The sequence below is a fragment of the Oryctolagus cuniculus genome, chromosome 3, assembly GCF_051225735.1.
Source record: "Oryctolagus cuniculus isolate XC-2025 breed Fujian yellow rabbit chromosome 3, ASM5122573v1, whole genome shotgun sequence".
Classification (NCBI taxonomy): Eukaryota; Metazoa; Chordata; class Mammalia; order Lagomorpha; family Leporidae; genus Oryctolagus; species Oryctolagus cuniculus.
This window is the reverse complement of record NC_142869.1, coordinates 1,572,742-1,598,991: the sequence shown is the minus strand read 5'-3', so window position 1 is coordinate 1,598,991 and position 26,250 is coordinate 1,572,742. Positions and strand designations below refer to the sequence as shown.

At 62.3% G+C, this 26,250-nt stretch overlaps 1 protein-coding gene across 9 annotated transcripts in view; it reads right to left on the bottom strand.

Moving 5' to 3' along the window:
• Positions 1-26,250, bottom strand: part of HDAC4 (histone deacetylase 4) — a 228,707-nt gene that overhangs the window by 178,089 nt on the left and 24,368 nt on the right. For 8 of the 9 annotated variants that reach the window (XM_070071465.2, XM_070071470.2, XM_070071469.2 and 5 more), the window contains exon 1: positions 10,191-10,347. The exons of the other annotated variant lie outside the window; for it this stretch is intronic. In XM_070071465.2, coding sequence (XP_069927566.1) covers positions 10,191-10,251 — 61 coding nt within the window. In that variant the 5' untranslated portion in view covers positions 10,252-10,347. Of the gene's footprint in view, positions 1-10,190; positions 10,348-26,250 lie in introns of those variants that run through there. 9 annotated transcript variants of the gene reach the window in all.

The following is a 26,250-nucleotide window of genomic DNA, read 5'->3' as shown; positions in this document are numbered from 1 at the left end:
TTAGAAGGAGTCCCACACTGCCCCAGAGCAGCCAAGCCATAGATGTCCCTGCGGCAAGACGTGAGCCAACAATGTCTAATACACAGAAAAGTCTTCAACAGGTTCCTGGAAAACGCGTACTGTGAACAAAACTACACGAGAACTTCAAAAATGCTTGTACTAAAACAAGCTTATCGTTTAATTCTGTTTTCCATGAATTTGCTGAAGTGCCCTGGTAGGTGGCCACCCGAGCAAAGGAAGCGCTGTGGGCGCAGGCCACACGAGCAGCACCACGGAAGCCACGATTAGTACCCCCCCACACACCTGCCCTGCTCAGTCTCAGCGGACGGGGCTGTGCCCTGCCAGAGACCAGGGACGTGAAAACCATGTCCTGGAAACCCAGGCACATCGCCTCAGAGACCTGGAGAGCGAAGGGAGACTCCACACAAAACTCCATGGTGCTCTTGAACGTCCGGAGAAACACATCCATCCCACGGGCGCCTCAAGTCCAGTCACTGCCACGCCAGCTACTGCGGCCACCCGTGCAGACAGAGGGGTGCTGAGAGACAGGAAGCAAGCGCCGCGCAGACAGCTGCACCTGCTGGACCCTGCTGGGTGCGCACGTTTCACCCAGTGAAGAATGAACAGGCTGACAAAAGGCGGGACACCAAACCAAGTAATTCTCCCAACCACATGTTGGCACGATTGCAATACGGGGGACGAGAGCAACGTACGAGAATTCCAGGAGCAGACAGACCTGGGGTCAAGAACAGGGTCAAGCCTAGGCTCTGCGCCTGAGCTGGCTGCGCCCTAGACAGACCCGTCATCCAGAACCTGACAGGGAGGAGGGACCCAGACGTGCAGAGCCCTTGCACCTCCGCCAGAGGCCACGGCAGCCTCAAGTTCAAGCGCAACTGCGAGCAGTCTGAGCCGGGGCCCCGGGGGCCTGGGGGCCGCAGTCGCCAGCCCTTGAGGGAGCACTCTCAGCGGGGCCTGGGGGCCGCAGTCGCCGGCCCTTGAGGGAGCACTCTCAGCTGGGCCTGGGGGCCGCAGTCGCCGGCCCTTGAGGGAGCACTCTCAGCTGGGCCTGGGGGCCGCAGTCGCCGGCCCTTGAGGGAGCACTCTCAGCGGGGCCTGGGGGCCGCAGTCGCCGGCCCTTGAGGGAGCACTCTCAGCGGGGCCTGGGGGCCGCAGTCGCCAGCCCTTGAGGGAGCACTCTCAGCTGGGCCTGGGGGCCGCAGTCGCCGGCCCTTGAGGGAGCACTCTCAGCGGGGCCTCTCAAGCCCCACCACACCACCACGGCCTCCTCCCTAAATCCCTGGGTCACGCACACGACAGGAACATTCCAGACCCACAATGTGGAAACCAGCACACTGCTCACAGAGCGAGGCCAGGATGGCACTTAAATTCACCCAACAGAACACCGAGGACTACTTCTACCGAATTCTTCAGACGCCGTAGACGTGACGGTGTCACAGGATGAAGAAGGCGATGTCCTCGGAGCACACCGCGTCGCAGCGCCCTCCTCTGTGACTCCCTGGTCTTATTTCCAAGCCTCAAACCCTCGTGAATCTCCGAGTCAAGACACCTGGCAGCACGGGAGTGAGACGCGTCCCCAGTGGGCCAGCCTGCACAGCAGCGTCTCCGTTAGTTTCTTCTTGAAGCGGCAAGAAGGCTACTGCCGAGCAGGGCTGCTCACGTCCACTCACACCGCGGCACGACAGCCAGGACGAGGGCGCCCGCGTCCACCTGCACGGCCTGAGGGAAACACGGCCGCGGTCTAAGCAGCTGCACATGCTCCGGGGCCCGCCCACCTCCCTGGCGCTCGCTGGGACGTGGCCACAAGGAGCGAGCCATGTGCTGGGAGGGTGCCGCGGGACGGCAGCCCACCTGCTGGGACCGATTTTTACCCAAAATGCAGTTCCCGAGTGCTCCACAGCCCATCTGGCCAGGGGCTGCCCCTGTGCCAGTGCAGCTACAGAGCCCGTGCACCATCGTAGAAAGTTCTGGACTCTCGGGCTTGACAGGCCCGACTGTTCCCCTCTGTGGCTCTGTGGAAGGCGTGGGGCCCGGTGTCCGTGCAGAACAGGAGACATGGCACTCGGCAGCAGTGTCCTTCCTCGAGCTGCAGCCAGCCAGGCCTCTGCAGTCCTCACAGCCGTCTCCTGCCAGCTGGGCCCTGCTTTCTCTTCTAGAACTGCAGCCTGCTGGGTAGTGGGAAGACGGGAGGAGAAGGGAGACGCAAGGAGCTGCCTTACCCTCCCGTCCACGCACCGCCAAGCTGCCCCAGCAGCCGGCCACAAGCCCATCCTCAGGGTGCGCAGGAGAGCCCGGGCAGGGCCCTGTGCCGGTTCCTCTCCGCTCTGGACCACGCTATGCGGGGGATGACTCGATCCCCACTGGACCCGCAGGAGCCCGAGGAGGGACCACAACCCACCTCTCCTCTCGGAAGAGGCGCCTCACTACGGCAGAGTGTCCCCCTGTCCAGGCAGCCCGGAGTCTGGGCCAGGGTGGGGAAGGCCGAGCCAGGCCTCCCTCAGGGCTCCACACTTCCAGGCCCCCATGCTGCTCGTGTGCCCTTCATGAAGACAGGCGAGAGAAAGGTGCCCCTGAGCTCCAGGCCCTGTGACTGAGCACACTCCTCACCACCACCCATCCCCCCTTAACCAGAAAAGGCCTCAGCCTCCGACACGGTGGAGTGGGGGATACCTCCCTGGCCACGGAAGGTGCCTGCAGCGATGCCATGCCGGGCAGCTCGCCCGTCAGCAGCCAACGTGCTGAGCGCCACCACTCTTGTCCCACGAAGACGAGGATGCTGGAGTTCCCCCAGGCTTTTCCCAAGAGCGCACGCGACTGCTCAGGACGGCACAGCAGGTGGTGGCCGAAGCCCAGGGCCCAAGTCAACCACTTACTTCTAAGAAGTTCATTTCAAAATCAAGGGAAAGGCAAACGTGGCCACAATGGATCTGGCTACTCAAATGCAAAGTGACCCACTAGTCTCACGTGGCTGGTTCTGAGGCTGACCGCTGGGGAAAGGTGGGGACGAGGGCCTGCCGGAGAGCCCAGGCTAACACGGAACCTGCTCTCCTCACCGTAACCTACAGGGTCAGCAGCAGAGGATCTGGGAAGGGGAAACCACACCGTGGTTACGCCCAAGACCAAAGCAGCCCAGCCTGTGCTCCCCACAGCCCAGCCTGCGCTCCCCACGGCCCGGCTGGGCTCCCCACAGCCCTGGCCTGCGCTCTCCACAGCCCTGGCCTGCACTCCCCACAGCCCTGGCCTGCACACCCCACAGCCCGGCTGGGCTCCCTACAGCCGCACTCCCCATGGCCCGGCCTGCACTCCCCACAGCCCTGGCCTGCACACCCCACAGTCGCACTCCCCATGGCCCGGCTGGGCTCTCCACGGCCCGGCTGGGCTCCCCACAGCCGCACTCCCCACGGCCGCACTCCCCACAGCCACACTCCCCACGGCCCGGCCTGGGCTCCCCACAGGTCAGCCAGGGTTTCCCTTTTCCAACTCTGCAGGAGCCGGGCAGCCCTGAGCATGCCTGTCGCCCACCGTCCCGCTCTGAGCAGCTGCACTGCCTGCTGGGAGGGAAGCACCGGAGAGCAGCAGGCTAGGGAAGCCCGACCGCGGTTCAGGCCGTCACCGCGAGGTGGTTCTCTGCGCTAAGCACAGTCCTGCCCTATATTCTCCCCACTGCTCCCTGACAGTGGGGCGCGCACATGGACACTCCCAGCCAGGACGCGCCCTGCAAGGAGGGTCCCACAGGCACGGGGAAGGAACAGGCCTGCCACCTCACGTCTCCAATCCTTGCGCCCCCCCCACCCCACCCCACCCCACCCCAGGCCAGGATACTACCAGCTGCTGCACTGAGCAGGAAACCAGCTGAGTTCAGAGTGCTCACCTGGACGCAGACCTCAGGGTCTGGCGCAGGCCTGGCCTTTGCTAATCCCCCAGGGCTGAGGGAGCGAGGGCAGGGTCCCTGCCACCAAAGCTGACCAGCTGAAGTCGGTTTTTCATGGCCTCTCTGCCGCTGTTCCTTGTCGACAGCCAGTGGAACGCTCACACCACGTCCTCTCACCCCTGTGCTGTCCTAGAGGGAGACACCCTCCCCTCCATCCCTCGTCCCAGGATGGCCGCTGGCACCCGCTCCCCAGAACAGGAGAGAACCACGCCTCCCTGCTGCCCCCCACCCCGCAGCTGTCCAGCTGTGTCCTCTGAAATCCTCGCCATCATCACCCTCTCAGCTGAGAAAACCCGAGGGTGAGCTGCGGCCCCAGGACAACCTTCCCGGTCTGCGCCAGCCCTGCCTGTGTCTCACCTCCCCAGGCCCCAGCGCACTGGGGGCCCCTCCCTCGCAACTGCGTCCTCTGAGCTCCTCTGCATTCTCGGGGAGACAGGATCTCACTGCACCCCGAAGGCCCCTCCCCCAGGATCCTGCTCAAGTTCAGCCCAAGGTCGCAGGCCTGCCCCTGTCCAGCCCAAAGGTCCCTGTCTGCCAGCTGGCTGCAGAAACAGCACCTTCCCAGGAGCCACGCCTCACCAGGCTGGCAGACGCACCCTGGAGTCAGACCGCGGGGTGCAAATGCAGCCCCCACGGAAGGCAGCAGACCTCAGACCAGTCACCTAACCTGAGTCCTTTCCCACAGGAGGCTGGAAGCAGCAAAATCGCCCATGTGGGCTGGGGCATGAGCCTGGCACAGGGGAGGTCCCTGCTGCCGGTTCACTCACTTGCCGCCTGCCGCAGGATCAGTCACACGGGCTTGTCAACACTGGGCACACGGCAGGCATGAAATGACAACGCCAGGTGGTGGCATGGTGACGTGGTGATACTTGGTCAGTAGTCTGGAAGCGCAGAGCCACAAGCCAGGCGGCCGCCAGGGCAGAGGCCATCACAGGACAGGATGAAAGCACGCGCAGGCTCAGTGCGCAGGCAGACTGCTTAACGCCCTGGGAGCCTGCTCTTCAAAGGACGCGCTGCTTCACAAGGACCGAGGCACGAGGGGCACACTGGGCACAGAACCAGTGTCCCCTGCAAAACTCTCCCCAGGCCGGCGCTGTGGCACAGCGGGTTAGAGCTCTGGCCTGAAACACCGGCATCCCATATGGGCGCAGGTTCAAGTCCCAGCTGCTCCACTTCCCATCCAGCTCTCCGCTGTGGCCTGGGATAGCAGTGGAAGATGGCCCAAGTCCTTGGGCCCCTGCACCTGCCTGGGAGACCCAGAAGAAGCTCCTGGCTCCTGGCTTCAGATCAGCACAGCTCTGGCCATTGCAGCCACCTGTGGAGTGAACCAGCGGATGGAAGACCTCTCTCTCTGTAACTCTTTCAAATAAATAAAATAAATCTTGAAAAAAAAACAAAAGCTGTCTCCTCGTGCTGCACAGGCAGATGGATGCCGGGAATCTGTTCCCTTTTCTACTTAACGGGAATCAGGAACAACTCAGAGCCAGCATTTCCTGTCGAGCACAAGAAGACCCCAAAGTGAACCCCACACACACACACACGTGCATACACACATGCATGTACATGCACATGCACATCATGCATACACACATGTACACATGCATACCCGCACACATATACACATGACATGCCATACACATATGCATGTACACACCCAAGCGTGCGTGCACATATGCACAGATACGCATACATGCACACACATCCATGCACACACATACACAGACACACAGGCACATGCACACATGCATGATCATGCACACACGTGCATACACACATGCATGTACATGCAGACATGCACAAACACATCATTCATACACACATGTACACATGCATACCTGCACGCAGATACACATGACATGCCATACACTATATATGTACACACCCAAGCGTGTGTGCACATATGCACAGATACGCATACATGCACACACACATCCATGCTCACACATACACACTCAGACACACAGGCACATGCACACATACATGATCATGCACACACGTGCATACACACATGCATGTACATGCAGACATGCACATGCACATCATGCATACACACATGTGCACATGCATACCTGCACGCATATACACATAACATGCCATACACATATGCATGTACACACCCAAGCGTGCGTACACATATGCACAGATACGTATACATGCACACACACACATCCATGCTCACACATACACAGACACACAGGCACATGCACACATACATGTTCATGCACACACATACACACACATGTGTAAACCGTCCACCGCCACCTGCCCCCTCGGCCTGGAGTCTGTCAGGAGGTGGCACCCTGGCCGCAGCCTCTGTGCCCAGGTCACCCTTCCAGTGGGGACACAGGCCTGTGCAGCACGAGCACAGACGTGTGCGTTCTCCTGTTTCACAGCCACCGTCTCTGTCACTCATCTAAAGCTCTGACGTGGTGACAGCAGCTGGGCTGGCGGCCAGCACAGGGAGGCTGACTGGCAAGCCTTCAATGTCCTGTAGGTTTTCTGAGCGATGGCAGGGATGCACCTCACGCCTGTGGCCCAGAGAGCTCTGCCAAGCCTGACCCCAGTGGCGCACCGTGGATCTGCAGCTCCTGGCCTGGGCACGAGTGGGGTCAACGGCAACTCCAGCACGCATGCGCACGCACTGGTGGAGACAGCCCGGTTCTGCCCCGTTGTGGCAGCCATTTGGCCAGGCCCAGAGAAGAAGGGCAAGGGGCCTCCCAATTTTCCTGCCCCTATATTTCTGACATAAAAAAGATACAATTTCTACCCAAGCTGTATTCAAGCAAGAATGCTTAACCTAGAAACGTCCAAACGTGAAGGCAGATGGGACAAGCTCTGGGTTTAGCTTCTCAATCACAAGCAAACGATCTGCATGGGTCAGCTGGGTTCACCCACCAAGTCCCCACCGTCCCTGGCGGCAGGCACTCACCTACACACAGGCCCAGCTCCAGGGAGGTGCAAGGCCCTGCAAAGGGCAAAGATGCCGGTCCCCTACGCATGGCCGCAAACCTGAACAACGTCCACACGGGCATGTGGGCAGAGGCAGAGTGAGGCTCCCACAGCAGCCCCTGTGGACAGGCCCCCAAGCCCCCTGCAGTGCCTGCTTCACGCAGAAAACATCAGGTCAAGTACAGTGGGGTGAGCCCTCCCCTCTTCTAGAAACACGTGCTGCCGCGGAGTGCGAGGACCCCAGCTCTGCTCTGGACATCACGTGCCTGGGGCACCCAGTCTCCACATCTTGTCATCTCCCATCGTCTCATGAGCTAGAAGGCTCACAAAGCCACGAGAACCTGGGAGGGGTTTCAGCTGGCAGGAGAGTCCAGACAGTGACAGTGGGGCAGGTCATGTCTGCCGCCCAGGCCCCAGGGGGCGGGGCTGCTCGCTCTCACCTGCCCCAGGGGGCGGGGCTGCTCTCTCTCACCTGCCTCCCAGGGGGCGGGGCTGCTCTCTCTCACCTGCCCCAGGGGGCGGGGCTGCCTCTCTCACCTGCCCCAGGGGGCGGGGCTGCTCTCTCTCACCTGCCCCCCAGGGGGCGGGGCTGCCTCTCTCACCTGCCCCCCAGGGGGCGGGGCTGCCTCTCACACCTGCCCCAGGGGGCGGGGCTGCCTCTCTCACACCTGCCCCCCAGGGGGCGGGGCTGCTCTCTCTCACCTGCCCCAGGGGGCGGGGCTGCTCTCTCTCACCTGCCCCAGGGGGCGGGGCTGCCTCTCACACCTGCCCCAGGGGGCGGGGCTGCTCGCTCTCACCTGCCCCAGGGGGCGGGGCTGCCTCTCTCACCTGCCCCCCAGGGGGCAGGGCTGCCTCTCTCACACCTGCCCCAGGGGGCGGGGCTGCTCTCTCTCACCTGCCCCAGGGGCCAAGCCACCCTAACCCCCTTATGTTCATGATGTGAACCGAAAGTGGAAAAGGCTCCTTACTTAAACCACAGGACACCTGCTCAACCACAGCCCCCAGGCTCCAGGCCCTGGTAACACAGGAGTGGTGGTGTAAGAGCCAACTGACGGGGCCGGTGCTGTGGTGTAGTGGGTAAAGTTGCTCCCTGCTGTGCCAGCATCCCACGTGGGTGCTGGTTCCAATCCTGGCTGTTCCACTTCTGATCCAGCTTCTTGCTATGAGCCTGAGAAAGCTGCAGAAGATAGTCCTGGGCCCCTGCACTCATGTGGGAGACCTGGAGGAAGCTCCTGGCTCCTGCCTTCAGCCTGCCCTGCCCTGGCTGTTGCAGCATTTGGGGAGTGAACCAGCAGATGGAAGCTCTCTCTTTCTCTTTCTCTCTCTCTCTCTGTCTTCCATCTCTCCCTCTCTGTAACTCTGCCTTTCAAATAAATAAATAAATAAATAGCCAAGGCAAGACCCTTCCCCAATGTCCCCAGCAAATCACCAGGCAGCCACAGCCCCACTTCCCACTTACCCCTAGGCCAGGACACCACTGGTGGAGAAAACTTTCCAAAGAGACCACAGGAACCCGTAGGGATGTCCAGGGTATATGGGGATGCGGGGGCGGGGGGGCTGCACCTGTGTCCACCTCCCTGGGGAAGCTCCATGCCCCGGGTCTGGAGAGTCAGGGAGGAGTGGGGGCCCCAGGGGCTGGCCAGGTTGGGCTGTGCCATCCCAGCATCTCCTGGGCCTCAGACACTCCATCGACCCCCGGGGGTAGAGCCCTCAGGACGTCCATGCTCAACTGGGCCTGCACCTTGTCTGGAAAGACAGGAGGAGAGCTTGGGCACAACGCCCCGAGCCCCAGGGTGGGCTCCACGTTCCAACAGCCACCCTGGGATGGATGGGAACTGTGTCCAGGATCCTCCGGGAAGCATGAACTATTTTTAAAAACAGAAGCAGGGGCTATATTTAGAAATGAAACACTGAAGAGCCTGCCTCCTGGTGAGGCCCTACAGCCCAAGCAGGGAGGCGGGAGAGGAGCCTCCAAGGGTGGGAGCCCCAAGACCTCGGGGGCCAGGTGGTCACAACCAGGTCCCCACTGCTGGCCAGGAGCCCGCAGGGCAGGGGTGCTCCGCGAGCAGAAAGGCATGTCCCCCCCACCCCGTCCTTGCGCAGGAAACACGGGCACTGCTGCGGCCCGCCCCGGCAGCTCACTGAGCACCCCAAGTCCACTTCCCAACACGGACGGGGCACTCGCTCGCGTAACTGTCTGACGGCCACACCGGTTCTAGGCGAGCACGGCCGCGACGGCCCCTCCTCAGCTTCCTCTTAGAACGGGTGAAGCGGAGCGAGGCCGGTGAGCGTTCTCCACTTCTTTCCAGACGCTGCGGCCCGAAGCGCCCAGAACCGTCACGCACGCCTGTCCCTACAGCACTGGGATTCCTGACATCTGCACAGCCAGGACCCAGCTGCAGCCCCCTCCCGCACAGCATGGCGTGGCCCCCCAGCCTCTCTGCTCCCTCAGGTGTGTTTTAAAACGACGAAGCTGCGTGAACACATCTCGCCAGGCCCAGCACCCAGGAAACGCTCCCCTGCACAGGAGCCACGGCCCACAGACACGGTGAGCGGGAGAGCCCGGCACAGAGCCCCGCCCTTGGGACGGGAAGGAGCCGGGATCCCCTTCTACCTCCGACACAGGCTCTGGTGACCCGGGACGCGGGATCGCCTGTGTGGCTTCCGGCCACAGCCCTTCCTAGTGAGAAAGCAACACTTCCATAGCTTTAACCAACCAGGGTGAGGGGCCCGGCCACACCCCGAGCTCCGCTCCAGCGTCTCCTTAGCACAGCGAGGAAGCCGCAGCTTTCCCCAGCAGATCCGTGACCGAACGGAAAGAGCAGCGGAGACGCCTCTGGTTCTGGTCCGAGTGAAACACGCAGCCTTCACCCGAGGCCACGGCGGCTTCCAGCCAGGGAGACCACACTTCTGACGGACGGGGTGTGCCTTTCACTCCCCAAGGGCACCCAGCGCCCACCTCTGCGCGGGGCAGGGCTCGGCCCCCAGCACAGCACGGAGGCCTCTGCTGCCCGCGAGCTGCCTCTTTAGGGCCCCGAGTGTGGAGCAGCCAGCCCTCAGTAAGCGCTCACTGGCCCCGGCCACACAGCCAGTCCCTGACCAACCACACCTCCCCCCTTCACTCCTAATCCGGAGCCCTTTGGAGGCATCTCGCAGGCCAAGGGCGGTGGCCAGAGCCCTCGGCCCCAGCATTCTAACCCGGGTCCGCTAACAAGTCACCAGGCCGCAGCGCGCCGGAACCCCGGGACGCGTGTCTGCCCGCAGAGGCACTCCTAGCCCACCGGCACTTTACCTTCAGGCAGGACTTCTGCTCGTGCCCAGAGACCCGTCAGCAGTCGCTCCTCCGAGGGCATTCGATGGTTTCACGGGGCGGCGGCCCAGGCCCTGCCTGCTCCCGGGCGCTGGCTGAGGACGGCTCCCTCGGCCCCGCCCTGACATCTGGTTTCCATTTCACCTCCATGTTGTCACATTACATAACAGACAGATGATACACGGGATCGCCACGAGAGGCTCGGCTGGCGGCTTGCGCAGCACACTGTTTACGTTCCGGCCCAGCCACGCCAGGGCAGGCTCACGCAGCACTGGCAGCAAACGCGCGCCGGGCAAGCGCCCTGCTCCTGCCCTCCTCACACCCCACGCTCACGGCTGAGGCAAGCGCTCGCCTGCGGCCTGACGGAGGTTCGTCTTTGAAGACAGGCAGCAACGCGGCCACAGCAGCCTGAGTCGCGGGAGCCTGGGAGACCCACAGCCAACAGGAGGGGCGATCGGGAGCCTCCCCGGGGAAGCGGCCACCCCCACCCCTCCTGCCCCTCCGGAGCTTGCCTAGGGAGACGGGGTCACCCCAAACATGCCCACCCCCCACCCCGGGCTCTGCTGTGACAGCAGGGCCGGGGCTCCCTCCCACGCCTGGCCTCTCTGGTCAAGATGTCCCCTCCAGGGCTGGGTGCTTGGCACAGCAGTTAAACCACGGCTTGGGACACCGCATCCCGCGTGGGGGCACTGGCTGAGTCAGCTCCACTCTGCACCCCAGCTTCCTGCTAACAGGTACCCCGGGAGGCACCAGGAGACGGCTCAGATGGCTGGGTTCCCGATACCCACGTGGGAGACCCAGATTGAGTGACCGCTGGCTTCAGCCTGGCCCAGCCCTGACTTGGAGACATCTGGGAAATTTCTGTCTTTGTCCCCTCCACAGTGGGGAGAGCATGTGGTTGGCGAACAACTTAGGGGCTTCGGAAGCAGCTAGCACTCAGAAGCAAACCACCGAACCACAGGAAGTCTGACCGGTGAGCGGGCCATCCAGGCCGCCATCCCTGGGGGGACTGTGCAAACAGAGCTGAGCGCCGAAGCCGCTTCTCATTACTACAGACTGGGCAAGGCCCGGCGTGCCAGCGGCCAGCTGTGGGCCATCCCCGCGTCCCTGACTGCCGGGGCCGGGGGCGGGCTCCAGGCTCCAGGCTCAGGCTCCAGGCTCCAGGCTCAGGCTCAGTCTCCAGGTTCAGGCTCAGGCTCAGGCTCCAGGCTCAGGCTCCAGGCTCAGGCTCAGGCTCCAGGCTCAGGCTCAGGCTCAGGCTCCAGGCTCAGGCTCCAGGCTCAGGCTCAGGCTCCAGGCTCAGGCTCAGTCTCCAGGTTCAGGCTCAGGCTCAGGCTCCAGGCTCAGGCTCCAGGCTCAGGCTCAGTCTCCAGGTTCAGGCTCAGGCTCAGGCTCCAGGCTCAGGCTCCAGGCTCAGGCTCAGGCTCCAGGCTCAGGCTCCAGGCTCACGTTCAGGCTCAGGCTCAGGTTCAGGCTCCAGGCTCACGTTCAGGCTCAGGCTCAGGCTCAGGCTCAGGCTCAGGCTCCAGGCTCAGGCTCAGGCTCAGGCTCAGGCTCCAGGCTCAGGCTCAGGCTCAGGCTCAGGCTCCAGGCTCAGGCTCAGGCTCAGGCTCAGGCTCAGGCTCCAGGCTCAGGCTCAGGCTCAGGCTCCAGGCTCCAGGTTCAGGCTCAGGCTCCAGGCTCAGGCTCAGGCTCCAGGCTCCAGGCTCCAGGCTCAGGCTCCAGGCTCCAGGCTCAGGCTCCAGGCTCCAGTCTCAGGCTCCAGGTTCAGGCTCAGGCTCAGGCTCAGGCTCAGGCTCCAGGCTCAGGCTCCAGGTTCAGACTCAGGCTCAGGCTCCAGGCTCAGGCTCCAGGCTCCAGGCTCAGGCTCAGGCTCCAGGCTCCAGGCTCAGGCTCAGGCTCAGGCTCAGGCTCAGGCTCAGGCTCAGGCTCCAGGCTCAGGCTCAGGCTCAGGCTCAGGCTCCAGGCTCAGGCTCCAGGCTCAGGCTCCAGGCTCAGGCTCAGGCTCCAGGCTCAGGCTCAGGCTCAGTCTCCAGGCTCAGGCTCAGGCTCAGGCTCAGGCTCCTGGCTCAGGCTCCAGGCTCCAGGCTCCAGGCTCTAGAATCAGGCTCAGACTCCAGCGGCCCTCTACACTCACTGCAGAGGAGGAGCTGTCTCCCAGCTTAAGTCCACCACACTGACAGGAGATGTGCAGTCTGTCTTCCAGAGAGTGTGTTGTCCAGGGGTGGGCACGGGGCTCAGACGAGGGGCAGGCACATGGGCAGCCAGAGTGGCTGCTCCATGCTCCACGCTCGCCCAGTGGGTGGGACAAGCACACAGAAGTCCCGAGACAGAGACAGGACCAGGAGCCAGGCTCATAGACACTCACAGGTTCGGAGGGCATGCCCAGAGCCCACACGTGTCGGAGCAGACCACACGCTCCACTGAGACAGCCCTGCCCGAATCCCACTCCGGATCCCCACCCAGAGGCACTCTGCAGGCAGCCGAGCTGTCTTTTCTCCCTGTGCTGATCTCGTTACAGCAGGGGCAAAGGAGCAGGGAGAAAGCTGATCAACTCCAACAGGTGCCCACTGCCAGCAGGGAGGGGCAGGCCAGGGTCACTGAGTATACAGGGGCCTCACTAACTGCCCAACACTGCCCTCTACCTCACCCATGCCAGAACCGGCACCTGCTTACTGCCACCCCACTGCAGCCCACCGTGTCCCATACTCTGGCCCCCGGACACCCTGAGTTCAATCTGCTTCAGGCAAATCCCACAGCCAACACGCGCCCTCCTTCCAGCACCGGATGCGAGACGTCCAGCTGACACCTGTGCTGCGCACCCGACAGAGGCAAGTCTCCAATCACCTGCCACTCGTTCCCAACAGAACCCACTGTGTGACTGGGGCCGGCATCGGAGCACAGGGAGCTAAGCTGCCAACCTGGATGCTGGCATCCCATATCAGAGCACCGGTGTGAGTGCCGGCTGCTCTGCTTACGATCCAGCTCTGCGCTATGAGCCTGGCAAAGCAGTGGAAGATGGCCCAAATGCCTGGACCCCTGCCACCCACATGGGAGACCCAGGTGGAGCGCTGAGCTCCTGGCTTCCGTCTGGCCCAGCCCTGGCTGTGGTAGTATTTGGGGAGTGACCCAGCAGATGGAAGATGGATCTCTGTCTCTGTGGCACTCTCTCCTTCAAGTATTCGAATAAATAAATATTACCAAAACAAATGAAAAAGCACCTACTACACCTGCTATGTGTTGGCCCTGTTCTCAAGGAGCCAGCAGTCGGGGGCACCTGGGTCCAGAAAGGACAAGCACCTGAACAGAGCCCCGGCCTCAGAAGCAGGCAGCCGGGCGGCCAGAGCCTGCAGAGCCCCGACTCCAGCGTGAGCACACACTGCACACGTGTGCCTAAGCCAGGACTGGGAAGGTCTCGATTCAGTCCCCGAACATGGCAGACAGGCGGTGACAGCAGACACGAGGTCGGCCCCGCCCCCAGGGGAGGAGGCAGGGGCTGTCCCTCTGCCCAGTCCTCAGGTGGAAGCTGGGCTGGTTCTGCCTAGTTCCAGGTCTGGATTCGTCACCGGAAGTCAGTACAAGCCCAGGCTGTTATTGGCTGAGGATGGGTACCAGATCTGAGCCTGCAAAGGCAGGGGGAAGCCCGCATCAAAGCCCAGGGTGGCTCCCAGAGGGCAGAGTGCACCCCAGTGCCCAACATTCGAAAAGGGCAGCGCAGGGCATGGGGGCCCCAGGGACCGCTCCGCCCACCACCCAGCCCATGGTCAGGGACTGCTCCACCTACCACCCAACCCATGGTCAGGGAGCGCTCCGCCCACCACTCAACCCATGGTCAGGGACCGCTCCGCCCACCACCCAGCCCATGGTCAGGGACCGCTCCGCCTACCACCCAACCCATGGTCAGGGACCACTCCGCCCACCACCCAGCCCATGGTCAGGGACCGCTCCGCCTACCACCCAGCCCATGGTCAGGGACCGCTCCGCCTACCACCCAACCCATGGTCAGGGACCACTCCGCACACCACCCAGCCCATGGTCAGTGGCCTGGCCATCCCTCCCTTTTGCTTCTCCTGCCAACGGCCAGGACTGAGCAGAGCAGTGCCTGGACTCACTGGCCCAGCACAGCCCTCGGAGGAGCAGAGCCCTCTCCCCGCAGCTCCGGTGGAAAGCTCCAAGGACCGTGGCCAGGCAGGGCACAGCACTGCACCCCCCCCCCCACAACAGTTCAGCCTCCAGGGCAGGGGCGGGGTCTCCCGGGGAAAGAGCAAAGAACCCGGGCCCCTGCCCCTCCTTGTTGCAGACCCTGGAAAACAGCGGGGGCGGAGGCCTGTGGCAGGTCCCAAGGACACCAGGGGCACCGGGGGACATCCCAGGTGGCTGCTCCCCGAGGATCTGTGCAGGCGGGGCCGCCACACAAGGCAATGGTGGCAGCCACGGCCACCAACTACACGTGCCTGTGGAGAGCCACTGGGGAGGGAAGGAGTGGCTACCAGGCTGTGTGGAAACACATCCCACAACCATCGCCGCAGCAGATGCCAGGAGTGCTTGTTTACCCACGCACAGAGGAGCCACGCGGGCGTGGGATGGCGCCAGGTGGGAGCTGGCACAGGTGCTGCGGGAGGCTGCCAAGCCCAGCAGTGCAGGTTCCATTCGTCTCGCAGACGAAGCCTGGCTCAGATGCCTCAGGCCCCGGAGCGGGGCAGGGGTGGCCTGGTCCCATCACACCTGCACCCGGGGCCCCTCGCCCACGGGTGCCCATCAGCCCACGTGAAGCACAACTGGCAACGGCAACACACAGGCACGCTGGCTCTGCGCCATGTGCGGCGTCTGCACAAGCAGATCCTCAGCCCGGGGTGCCCACGGCAGGCAGACGCCACACACCTGCCGACCACGATAGTGTGTTCAGATGGCGTGGGCTGCCTTCATCTAAGGACCACTGTGTTTCTTTCAGGACGTCAGGGAAGTCTGAGTGTCACAGCAGCAGGCGGGAACAGCAGCCGTGCAACGATACCAGGTACCGCAGACTCCAAGACCAGGGGCCCCACCACTGCGCGGGTCACACACACAGGACGAGGCCCATACTGCGCGGGTCACACACATGGGACGGGGCCCATACTGTGCGGGTCACACACAGGACTAGGACCATACTGCGCGGGTCACACACAGGACAGGGACCATACTGCACGGGTCACACACAGGACGGGGACCATACTGCACGGGTCACACACAGGACGAGGCCCATACTGTACGTCACATGCATGGGACGGAGACCATACTGTGCGGGTCACACACATGGGACGGGGCCCATACTGCATGTGTCACATGCATGGGACAGGGACCATACTGCGCGGGTCACACGCATGGGACGGGGACCATACTGCGCGGGTCACACACAGGACGAGGACCATACTGCGCGGGTCACACACAGGACTAGGACCATACTGCACGTGTCACACACAGGACGGGGACCATACTGCACGGGTCACACACAGGACGAGGACCATACTGCGCGGGTCACACACAGGATGAGGCCCATACTGCGCGGGTCACACACAGGACGGGGCCCATACTGCATGTGTCACACGCATGGGACAGGGACCATACTGCGCGGGTCACACGCATGGGACGGGGACCATACTGCGCGGGTCACACACAGGACGAGGACCATACTGCGCGGGTCACACACAGGACGAGGACCATATTGCACGTGTCACACACAGGACGAGGACCATACTGCACATGTCACACACACGGGATGAGGACCATACTGCACGTGTCACACACAGGACTAGGCCCATACTGCGCGGGTCACACACAGGATGAGGACCAGGGACCCCACCACTACTGCACATGTCACACATGGGACAAGGACCACACTGCACGTGTCACACATGGGACGAGGACCACACTGCACATGTCACACACACAGGACGAGGACCACACTGCATGTGTCACATACACGGGACAAGGACCATACTGCACGTATCACACACGGGACTAGGCCCATACTGCGCGGGTCACACACAGGATGAGGACCAGGGGCTCCACCACTACTGCACTTGTCACACACACGGGACGAGGACCACACTGCACGTGTCACACACGGGACGAGGCCCACACTGCATGTGTCACACACACGGGACAAGGACCACACTGCACACGTCACACACACGGGACGAGGACCACACTGCACACGTCACACACACGGGACGAGGACCACACTGCACATGTCACACACACGGGACGAGGACCACACTGCACGTGTCACACACGGGACGAGGACCACACTGCATGTGTCACACACATGGGACGAGGACCACAATGCACGTGTCACACACGGGACGAGGACCACAATGCACGTGTCACACACACGGGACGAGGACCACAATGCACGTGTCACGCACGGGACGAGGACCACACTGCACATGTCACACACATGGGACGAGGACCACACTGCACGTGTCACACACGGGACGAGGACCACACTGCACATGTCACACACACGGGACGAGGACCACACTGCACGTGTCACACACGGGACGAGGACCACACTGCACATGTCACACACACAGGACGAGGACCACACTGCACGTGTCACACACGGGATGAGGACCACACTGCACGTGTCACACATGTGGGACAGGGACCAGGGCCCCACCACAGTCAGCCCAGTGCTCCAAATCCCAGGCCGGCTCCGTGTCCTCAGAGCTCCAGGCTCCCTGGGAAACCGACGCCGAGAAGCGGATCTCCAGGTGCGCTCCGCACACTGCGGCTGCTCAGCAGCAGGTGCCCGGAGGGTGAGGTGTGGTGAACCGGCAGCTTCCTCTCCTATGACAGCGCGGGCAGAAGTCCGGGCTGCAGGCCCAGGCCTTGACCTCAGTGACCCTGGGCAGCCCAGGGCAGCTCAGAAAGGAGACTTCGCAGCCATTCAGGTCAGACACCGAAGACTCTAGGTTCACTGGGCGCTGAATTCGGGGCGGAAGGGAGACGGAGGGGAAGACGGCTCAGTGTGTCCTGAAAGAACATGGCAAGCAGATCCCTCCAGTGATGATGTCGGACCATCGCCAAGAGAAGGCTCCCAGAGGGCGGGCGTTGTGGCCCAGTGGGCTGAGCACTGCCTGTGCCACCGGCATCCCATACGACTGCGGGTTGGAGTCCCAGCTGCTCCACTTCCAACCCAGCTCCCTGCTGACTGCCTGGGAAAGCAGAAGATGGCCTGGTGCTTGGGCTCCTGTAACCCATGTGGGAGACCCGGATGGAGGTCCTGGCTGCTGGCTTGGGCCTGGCCCAGCCCTAGTCATTGTGGCCATTTGAGGGGTAAACCAGAAGATGGAAGATCTCTTTCTGCTCTTTCTTTCAATTAAATAATCTTTACAAAAAAAAAAAAAAAAGGCAGCGGCCAACGTGCTCAGTGCACACTGTAACCCGCTGGGGACACAGCAGGGAGCCCATGCCTAGCTGCTCTCCCAACCAGGAGACCGTGGGCCCTGGCCACACCCTCAGCATCCGACGGAGAGGGAAAATCCATCACTGCCAGTCAAGGCGCTGCCCAGCCATGCCCCAGCCGTGTGCGTGTCGACCACCAGCTGCCCCACCTTCCCAGAGCAAGATCACCCACGCGAGGCCCACGGCACCACGGAACGCGTGCATGCCATGTCCACATCTGGCCCGTGTTCCGCAGTAATTTGGAAAAGGCCAAAGCAGAGGGCAAACCCCGCCCCCTTGCCCTCCGTTCTAAAGCAGTACTTGCTGCCACAGCTCTGTGTCCTGCTGCAGAGGAAGGCCACGCCCACGTTATCTTGCTATGTCCAACTAGACCAGGACGTCCACACGGGCCTTTATAACATCGAGAACGTGGATGGCGGGGTCTCCTGGCAAGGCCTCCCAGACAGGAGAGAGGCTCCTGCAGGAAGCCTGGTGGCCTCGGCCCAGCTCCTGCCCTCCTGGCTTCTCACAAGGCAGCAGCCCGGCGAGTGTGCCTTCAAGCACCCTCCCCGCTCCCCGACAAGGACAGGTGAAGCCAAGGCTAGCAGGGCTCCCAGGCGCCCTGGGCGCAGCCTCCCTCCAGGCGCAGGCAGCCTGGCCCGGCACACTGGGGTGCCCGAGGGCTGAGGACCGCGGTCTAGGCTTGTCCTCTGTCCCCTCAAGCAGGTCCAGAGGTGGCAGGCCGAGGCAGCGCTGCTTGTGACCTGCCTGGGGCACACGGCCGCGCCCCCAGCAGAGTGTGGCCTCTGCCTGACCTCATAAAGTGCACTGTCCGTGGAAAAGAGCGGCGCACTTGGCAAAGCGCGATGGCGTCACGGCCCCTGCAGCCGCCAAGACCGAAGCAGCAGCAGCAGAGGCCCAGGACACGAGCAAGCCTGCGACGGTGCCTCTGGAAGGAGCACGAGGACCCGGACTGCCCGATGGGCCAGGCTCCAGGTGCAGGTCCACGCTGCAACTGTCCCAGCACAACTGCGGGATCAGCACAGCCGGAAATGGCTCCACTTCCCACGTCGCGGTGCAACTGTCTGCGTAGGCCTCGGCAGCTCCATGCCCCAGCTCTCCCAGGCTCCCTGCTCAAAGCCATGTGCACAAGGTTGGTTCCTTATGAAAATCAGGGCCTCAGATGAAAGCCAACACAGCACAGAGGACAGAAATGGGGGCCGACGCTGTGGCACAGTGGATAAAGCCGCCGCCTGCGGTGCCTGCATCCCATATGGGCACCGGTTCGAGTCCCGGCTGCTCCACTTCCAATCCAGCTCTCTGCTATGGCCTGAGAAAGTGGTGGAAGATGGCCCAAGTCCTTGCGCCCCTGCACCCACGTGGGAGACCTGGAAGAGGCTCCTGGCTCCTGGCATTGGATCGGCGCAGCTCCGGCCATTATGGCCGGTTGGGGAGTGAACCAGCGGATAGATGATCTCTCTCTCTCTCTCTCTCTCTCTCTCTCTGCCTCTGCCTCTCTATAACTCTGCCTTTCAAGTAAATATAAATCTTAAAAAAAAAAAAAAAAAAAAAGACGATGACAGAAATGAAGACTAAGAAAAGTGCCTGCAGCTGGCAATGAGGTAGATGCATCCCTAGGTCTTCCAAGAAGCACAGCCAAATTGGCACAAGAGCCAAGAGGCCCCCAGGAGACACGAGCTCAAGGCAGGGTACATCAGAGACCCCTGCCTCCCCCACCACTCAAGGGGCACTGTGGGGGTGAGCCCGGAGTTGGACCGCACTGCCCCAGGCTTGTGGAGGGCTGCGCCGTGCCTCACACGGACCCAGTGCTATCCACAAGAGCGCACAGCAATTAAGGAGAATCCAGAACCGCAGACCACGGCCAGGCAGTGGTCAGGGAGGATGTCAGATGAGCCATGTGACCTGACGTGCGTCCAGGGTGCCTGCGTCCCAGGGCGTACCCCAGCAGTGGCCCCCAGGCAGCGGACACGGGCACAGATCCCCTCCGGATGGCCACGCTCTCAGCCTTGGAGGAATGTCCATAAAACATTATAAGGACATAAAATCACAGTCAGAAACCACGAGCCCGGGAGGCAGGCCAGGAATGACGTCAATTTTGGGAAAATCAGATACTGTTCACAAAACGCACGTGGAAAACACGCTTGGAGGAACGAGCGCCGTCACCCGGGCGTCACGTCGGAGGTCGCTGCCTCCGGAACGGTCGCTCAGGAACACTGAAGCCCAGGGGATCCCGTATCTCGTGGTTATCAACATCAGAAACCGGCGGATGGCAAAGCAATCCACTTTAAAGCACCTGTAGGAGTGAAAGCTGCACCCACTGCAATTAAAGCTAAACGGATGCGTTCCAAAGCCAAGTAGACACAGCTCAGGGGAGACCTGGTGAGCAGCAGGACAGCAGAAGAACCTGGGAAGAGGAGCACTGAGCGCTGAGGTGGGGACTTGACAGCCACGGGGCTCACACATCCAGCCGGAGCTCCCGAAAGGAAGAGAGGCAGAGGGGCGCGGCACTCGAAGAGAACACCGGGGCGCCCACCCCACGGAGCCCCCGAGCCGGAGAGGGCCGCACACTGGCCCAGGACGCCAGGGCACAGGCCCAGAACAGAGCCGGCACTGGCGGGACGCCGCTGCGGGAGGAGTGACCTCTCGACCACGGGGACGATTCTAGCCACCTGGGAAAAGATCGAATCGGACCCAACCCTAACACCACACACAGGAGAGTCCCGATTGGGTCAGGGTGCGAGCGGGGAGGAGTGGAGCAGAGCACGTGAGCTCATGCTCAGCTGGGGCTGCCGCCCTGCGGCGGAGAAGCAGGCCCGGCGTGGGAGAAGGCAGCGGCAGAAGCCACAGCACGGAGAGCGCACCCGAACGCACCAGGCCAACGGAGGACGGAGGAAGGCTGCAGCCGCTCACAGGCGAGGAACACAGGCCAGAACGCTGCCAGGGAAGCGGGCCAAAGGTGAAGGCAGAGGACAGGCCGTGCGGTCGGAGCAAGGCGGGGCACGCTGCCTGGCACAGCTCTGTGGGAACGGCACGCAGCTGCAGCGGCGTGTGGGCGGGGTGGCGAGCTGGACAAGAGCAGGTGCCTGCTCATCGTCCGACAGCCATCACTGTGCCCGGGCACTGCAACCACACCCAGGCGCCCGGGCACACGGGGCGCGCACGGCGGGACCGCTGGGGCGGCGTGCTAAGTGAGAAAGCCTTCCTTGGAGACGTCCTCCTGCTAAGAGAGAACCAACGTGAGGGTCGACATGGCCCTGGGCGTCAAGAGCTAGAGGTGCACACGCAGCTCAGAGACAGCAGCCACGCTCACGGGAGCGCTCTCAGCCCAGCTCTGGGACTACACAGAAAAGTGAGCATGCCCCACAGTGTGGCTGCAGAACTTCTCTCTCTCCCAGTAGGGGCAAAGGGCAGAGGGAAAGGCTACGCAGGGCCCCGTGCTGCTGGCTGGAGCTGGGGTTCCCGGTGTGCGTGCTGCTGCACGTGTGTCTGTGTGTGTAACTGCATGTGCACACTGGCACACGGCTGTGTGTGTCTGTGTGTAACCTGTGTGTCTGTGTGCATATCTGTCTCTGGGAGCATCTGGGTGCATGCATGTCTGTGTGTGTATGTGTAGGAGTGTGTATGTCTCTGTGTTCTCTGTGTGGGTGTGTCTGTGTGTGTACACGCCTGTGCACACCTGTGTCCTAGCTCTGGCTACTGAGAGGTCAGCAGCACCAGGCACCCAGCACCAAGTTTGTTTCTCGGCTCACTCACTGAGGGCAGAATGGGCCTCCCTGTACAACAGGCGCCTCCAGAGTGGGCACACAAGTATGAGGGTGCCTGGGACATCCCGCTGTGTCAGAGTGACCAGGGCCCAGCGGTGGTGGGAACCCACCAGACGGGGCCCACAGGGGCTCCCACGTGCCACATCTGGGAAAATGGAGGCACCAAACAGATACTGGTAATAAAGGGGACATTAAGAATCTATGAACACAAACCACTGTAAGTAAACAGATAATCAGGAAGGACGGAAACTTCTGTGCAGCAAGTCAGCTCCCAGGCGTGAGAGCCACAGGATGAGAAGGGCGCCCTGGGCCACCGCGGCCACTGAGAGAAAACAACAGATCCAGGCACGCGCCATCAGTGACGTGGAAACCGAGGGTGGGCGCGGGGAGAGGAAGGCCTCCCCAGCAGACCTCACTGACCATAAAGGAGAGCGGCCACTCCCACCTCGGCCACCTGCAGCGGGGCAGGGGACGCCAGGCGCCCCAGCAACTACGCGTCTGCGCTGAGCGCATGGGGCTGTGCCTGCCGGCCCTGTGGGCATCGTGGGATCCAGCTGCGAGGCAATACTGGGAAATCCCCAGATCTCACAACCAGCTCTGCCGTCACGAACCAGCCCGCCCGCCCGAGAAGCTGCTCCGGGGGGGAGGCTTGGGCCCCCGAGAGACGCTGCGTGTGCAGGACAGACGAGGGCAGACCTAAGCAGCAGAAGCGGACAGGCCAGTGCCCGGGCTGCGAGGGGCGGGGCCAGGTGGCACGTCCGCCACGCACTTTCAAATCACACACACGTGACTCTCGGATCGCTCCCGCACCCTTTCTGAAAGTTAAAAGGCAGCAAGAGGTATGGGCGGAAATATGCCTGGAAGGACTGAGACTCGGCTCCAGACTCCGGAAGTGCCAGAATGACCGAGGGGAAAGGTCCGCTCAGTGAGGAGGCCCGGCCGCCGGGCAGCCGTGGAAGCGCCCGGGGAGCCAGGCAGATTCTGCGGGTGCTGCGCGGAGCCCCATGGCGGCACCTGGTGGGGCAGCCACACCTGCGCAGCGCGGGGGGCCCAGCCGGCCAGCCCGGAGCCGCCCCTCGGCTCTGGACCGCTCAGCAGTGACACCGTCCGCAGGCACACGGCATCAAGGGGCTCACTGCCGCCACAGCTGCTGGGGACGCCTGAGGGACGGGGCTCCCGAAGCGAAGTGAAGACGAAGGAAAAGAAACAAAAGACCTGACACTCAACAACACACGGCTAGCAAATAAAGTGACCCTGTGAGCAAGTGCACACAACAAAGGCTGGAGGAAGTATTAGCATCACAAAAACCGTCACTAGGACACCCCCAAAAGGAAGGCACTGTGTGCGCGGAGAGAGCCCACAGAGCAGACAGGCGCGCAAGGAACCCAACACCCAGAGCCAACAGCCACTGAGCATCCGGCCGCTGCAAGCACACACGCACACACAGCCATCAATTCCACAGATCAGAAAGAAAACAGTGCCCACAAACAACCAGAAGAGGCAGACAGCCAAAACGAGACATTCAGCTGCGCTGGCGGGGACACGCAGGCTCACCGGGCTGCACGGGCCCTGGTGGGTGAGGAGGGAGAGCCGCTCCACGCCGCTGCGGAGCCAAGACGCGGCACAGCCCGACGGCAGCGCACAGCCTGGCTCGGCAGTGCGGCACCTCGAGAGGGCCACTGTGTGGACTGCGCGCACCAGGCCGGCTCGCTGCCCCTGCTCGGCACCACCACACAGCACCGTCCGGGAAAAGCCAAATGCAAATGTAAGCGTGCCTGGTGCTGGAGGCCTGCTGCTTCCGCATCGTGAGGCTGAACATCTTAATTCCAATCCTCCCAGGTGGGAACTGTGCAGGCTGGCTGCAAGTCTTAGAGAGGCCAGCACTCCAGCCCCGGGGGCACCCTTGGAAGCCCCATGCTCACGTGCCCAACACATGCCAGAGAGCCAGAGAGCAGGATGCTGCAGACGCGCCGCTCGGCCCTGCGCACGAGACCGAGGAAGCACACTGCAAACTGCTGAGACGGACACCAAACACCAGGGAAACCACTGACTCACGAGCCCACAGGCATGAGACACACAGAACGATTCCACTACATACAAGCGCAGGAATCAAAGTCGAGTCACGTGGTGTAGAACGTGGACACATGCAGTCAAGCTCTGTGGGCAGGAGGAGGCGGCGCGGGCGCCCTGGTGACAGTTTTGTTCCCACAACGGAGATGGAAGGCTCGGCCACAAGGCTCCCGGGGGGTCCCCCTCCTTAACAGGCACCGTATCCCACGGACAAACCTCGAAACAGGCGTGCGTGCAGGAAACAGGGATGTGTGAAGTCACCAAGCGAGCCGCCTCCGACAGCGCAGTCAAGGGCCCGCCTGCGGACAAGGGGCCCAGGAGCAGCGTCCTGCTGGGTCAGTCCACAGGCTGTGAGCAGAACCATCTCCCTCACTATCAAACTTTCCTAACAACCACAGGAAACTCTGTGTAGAAGACTGACAGGTGCGCCTCTCACAAGCCGTGTGGACTCTGAGACCTTCTGGGCCTGTTAGAGCCCTTCTGGGTGTTCCCATCTCAGTGAGCAGAGGCGCTGACGGGGCCAGCCCAGGAGCACCCCTGGGGAGCACCAGGCCTGCAGACCGTGCCAGCCACGAGAGAGGCTGCGGCTGCCTTCACGTCGCCCCGACGTGATTTTTCTCTAAAAAATCAACCATGGGCATTTCCCTTTTCTTCCTTCTTTTCAAAGACTCTCCGTGTTCACACGGCTGACAGCGTTCCTTGCACACAACACTCGGTAAGGAACACTGGGCATGAACCATGAGCGCACTCTTCCACTCGGCCCCACCGTTCCGGGTCCTCCACCTGCCTTAGGAACCAAAATGTGCTTGCAATTTGTGCCTCCATGTTGTCTCTAACCTGCTCTAAAACCAAGACCCCCGGAGCCTCGTAAAACCAGATGTGTTTTTCTGTTTAGACGCAATCTTAAGTCAGCACTGTGGACCCTTGGGAAGGCACTGATTAACTCCCCGAGGAGTGGGTGCTTCCCTTTTAGGAAGTCCGTGGCAGGGTCCTTCCCGGAGTTCAAGTCCACGGGAGTGCCTCCTCCAGGTGACAAGCTGCCAAGGAAGACGGCTTGGACGCTGCGTCACGAGACACACCTGCACCTGCTAACCCCCAGCTCAGAGCCGGCCACGCTCAGGTGAGAAGCATCGCTCAGCACACCTTCAGTGTCTCCCGTCTCCTCCCTGCTGACGGCCAGCATCCTGCGGTATCTGCAGGGCCCAGACACGGCTCCCTCAGTGCCCACACTGGGGACCCCCTCGCCGCCTCCAACACACTTCATTCGTGTGCAGACAAGCAGGCCTGCCAGGCCCTCGGGAACTGTTCTAAGAACAATGTCACTCTCCACCTCTGTGGTTACAGAAAGTCCACTCACTGTGAATGCTTCCATTTAAGTTACCCTGGGTGTGTTGCCTTTGCTCTCGCGTTCCTCCTGGCTTTTTCTGTTTGTTCTCTTTATTGCTCCACACTGTAACAATGGTGTCATTTGTTTTCTGACTACTGTGACAGTTTGGATTCAGAAGTGGCAGCCAACAGATATGCACTCACAACATGACAAAATGTGACACGATGTGCCAACAGCAACTGCAGCCAGCCAGCATGAACACAGGGAGTAGAAACGACCAGGTGCTCCGGTAACCGCCCCTGCCAGGCAGCGCCCTCGGGCCACAGCAGGGGACGCTGTCTGGCCCCGGCCACCACGCGCCCGCCGAGGCGGGAAAGGAAATGATGCAGCCACGTCTCACTCCTGGGCACAGCGAAGCCCAACGCCCAGGGCTGGCAACCCCCCACCCCACACACACACACAGGCACACACAGGCCATCTGCCACCCGGCTGCCCACACCACGGCCGCAGCATCGGCGCCACCTCCTGCCTGTGCTCCCCCACACAAGGGCCCTTCAGTTAGACCCTCAGTCACTGCCACCAGGAGGCTATGCTCCCCTACCCCTGGAGGATCCCAAGGCCCCCAGTCAGCCACCTCGCTGCTAACCAGGCCCCTCCCTCAAGTCAGACCACACGTAGCAGCCCAGAGCGCGTCTTACAAGCGGCAGTCTGGGGCCGGCACTGGGATGCGGTGGGCTGTCGCCACGTGCAGGGCCAGTTCCCATAACTGAGCAACAGTTCAGATCTTGGCTGCCCCACTTCCACTCCAGTTTCCTGCTAATACACTTGGGAAAGCAGCGGGCGATGGCCCAGTGGAAGTGGAAGTGCATGGGCCCCGGGAGACCCAGTACCTGGCGCCATGCGAGAGCCCAGAACGGAGGCTCTGGCTCTCTCCTCCTGCCCACGCACATCCGCAGGGACCGTCCACCCCGGGCTCCAGAGGGCCGTGAGACCAGCCACAGCGAGGCTTCAGGCTGAAGCAGCACAAACCGCCTGGCGAAGTCAAACTGCTGCACCCCAGCCGCACGGGCGCCGTTGTAAATGGGGACACTGTGGGGACACAGGACACAGTCCCGGGGTTACAGGACGAGACCTGTGATGCTGGAGGAAGCACTTAGGAAAGTGCCCGTGGTGCATAAGGCGCCGTCCACGTCAGGTCCACGCCGGCCAATTCTCTGCCACTCCCCATTCTCCTGCCTAGGGCTTGTCGTCCCCGCGGCACCAAGGTGCCTCAGGTGGGGCCTTTCCTGGGTGGGCCACACAGACCTCCCGGGTTGGGAGCAGCCTGGCAGGTACAAGCACCCATAAATATCTTGTGATGGAATGAGCTGACGGTGGGGGAGGGGACCTGCCCTGGTGCAGCCTGTCCCACCTGGGCACACGCGGTCCCACACCC